Source organism: Ceratosolen solmsi, unplaced genomic scaffold (assembly GCF_000503995.2).
Source record: "Ceratosolen solmsi marchali unplaced genomic scaffold, CerSol_1.0 scaffold45, whole genome shotgun sequence".
Lineage (NCBI taxonomy): Eukaryota > Metazoa > Arthropoda > Insecta > Hymenoptera > Agaonidae > Ceratosolen > Ceratosolen solmsi.
Genome location: NW_011948436.1, coordinates 1,205,345 through 1,207,515, shown reverse-complemented (window position 1 = coordinate 1,207,515; position 2,171 = coordinate 1,205,345). Strand labels below are relative to the sequence as shown.

The following is a 2,171-nucleotide window of genomic DNA, read 5'->3' as shown; positions in this document are numbered from 1 at the left end:
CCTCCTCCTCCTCCTCCTCCTCATCCTCCTCCTCCCCACCACCACCCTAAATCACGTACGTTTCGTTAATTCAATAGTACTTTAATATCAATTAATTGCAGCTCCCGAATCGCCAACTGCGATCAAAGCTCTAGTCATGTCTGCCGATTCAATTTTGGTTTCTTGGCGACCTCCAACTCAGCCAAACGGAATTATTTCGCAATATACAGTTTATACGAAAGCGAACAACTCGGAACAAGCGGTTAGCCAAAAAGTACCACCGACTCAATTGACACACGAAGTCTCCGGATTAAACGAAAAACGGCGCTATGATTTTTGGGTGACGGCTAGTACAAATATTGGAGAAGGACAGCCCTCGAAAATTGTCAATCTTGCACCTAGCGCTAGTGGTTCGAAAATATCTCTCTTACATCTACGTCGAACAACTTTATCCAGACCAATACGCGCCTATCGTAACAAAACTTTCTTTTATATTTAACAGTACCGGCGAAAATTGCATCTTTCGACGACAAGTTCGTTGCAACATACAAAGAGGACGTTAAGCTGCCGTGCTTAGCAGTCGGAGTTCCCGCTCCCGAAGTCACCTGGAAAGTAAGGGGTATGAAGCTTGCGCCAACCGATCGCTTACGACAATTGCCCGAGGGTTCTCTATTTATCAAGGAGGTCGACCGTACGGACGCCGGAGAGTATTCGTGCTACGTTGAAAATACATTTGGTCATGACACCGTAACCCATCAACTCATAGTGCATGGTAAAGTTGTTGCAAATGCAATATCACCTTTATTTATTACAAGCTAATGAAAAAAATATATGATAATGTCGAGGACGTAACGAGGATTATTATAATTTATCGCAGCTCCTCCGCATTCACCTCAAGTAACATTAACCGCCACAACGACCAACTCGTTGACCATGAAATTGCGTCCTCATCCTACGGATAATGCGCCTATTCACGGATACACTATTCATTACAAACCTGAATTTGGAGATTGGGAGACTGTGCAAATTAGCTCAACCGCTCTCAAATACACCTTAGAAAATCTCTGGTGTGGATCGAGATATCAAATTTACGTCACTGCCTACAACGCGTAAGTGAATTTGCAGAATAGCCGATATTTCATTTTTAGTGGCTGAAATTATAAACGCAATATTCTTTATTATCGAATTGTTAGAATTGGTATGGGTGAGCCGTCAGACATACTTAATACGCGCACAAAAGGCTCGAAACCCATAATACCCGAAGCAGCGAGATTCATCGAAGTGTCAACCAAGAGTATCACGCTACATCTTCATGCTTGGTCCGATGGTGGCTGTCCAATGCTTCACTTTGTCGTTGAGCATAAGAAAAGGTACAAGGAACTTTTTTTTTTCTTCTTTTTTTTTTTTAAACAAATAAACGGGCAATATCAATGAAGTACTTAAATTACTAATCATCATTGCTCTCATCAAAACCGCACATAATTATACCAACCAACAACTACTCGCAACTACCAGCATATCCGTTAAAAACCTTCAAATGACTAATAAATGAAGCTGGTACGCCATTGATATCGATGGGTTATCGATGAGGAATGAAAATACCATTTTTTTTTTTTCTTGATAAAATTGCTGAACAAAATGTGATTTCAATTGTTGCGTTTGTTTGTACAGACACCAGCAAGAGTGGAACCAGGTGTCGAACAATGTGAAACCCGGCGGTAACTTCGTAGTAATGGACTTGGACCCCGCAAGTTGGTACCACCTCCGTGTCACCGCACACAACAACGCCGGATTCGCAGTGGCCGAATACGAATTCGCAACGCTCACCGTAACCGGAAGTGAGTATGCCGTTACGCATTGGTTTCGCGTGGTCGGCGTCAATGGTGGCACATTATCTTACACGGTTATCGGTTTCACAATCACTTTCTTATCACTTAACGATCCCATCGCACGTACATCTTGGCTTCTGTTTTAGGCACCATTGCGCCGGCCCGCGAACTTCCGGACGTAAACGCAGGTGACAGCAGCGACGATCCCATGAAAATATTCATGGCCAATTTAAATCTGGTGGTACCTGTTGTTGCGGCCGTACTCGTCATTATCGTTGCCGTTATCGTGATCTGCGTCCTAAAGGGCAAGGGTCACGACGACGAAAAAGGTGTGTAAATTTATGAATTCGTTTATCTCTTTCC

At 43.2% G+C, this 2,171-nt stretch overlaps 1 protein-coding gene across 1 annotated transcript in view; it reads left to right on the top strand.

Moving 5' to 3' along the window:
* The window catches only part of Dscam1 (Down syndrome cell adhesion molecule 1), a 69,857-nt gene that overhangs the window by 57,006 nt on the left and 10,680 nt on the right, over positions 1-2,171 (top strand). Inside the window, 6 exon segments of the mRNA XM_011503237.1 lie at positions 102-389; positions 482-751; positions 857-1,088; positions 1,173-1,349; positions 1,651-1,817; positions 1,955-2,137. Of these exon segments, the coding sequence (XP_011501539.1) occupies positions 102-389; positions 482-751; positions 857-1,088; positions 1,173-1,349; positions 1,651-1,817; positions 1,955-2,137 (1,317 nt within the window).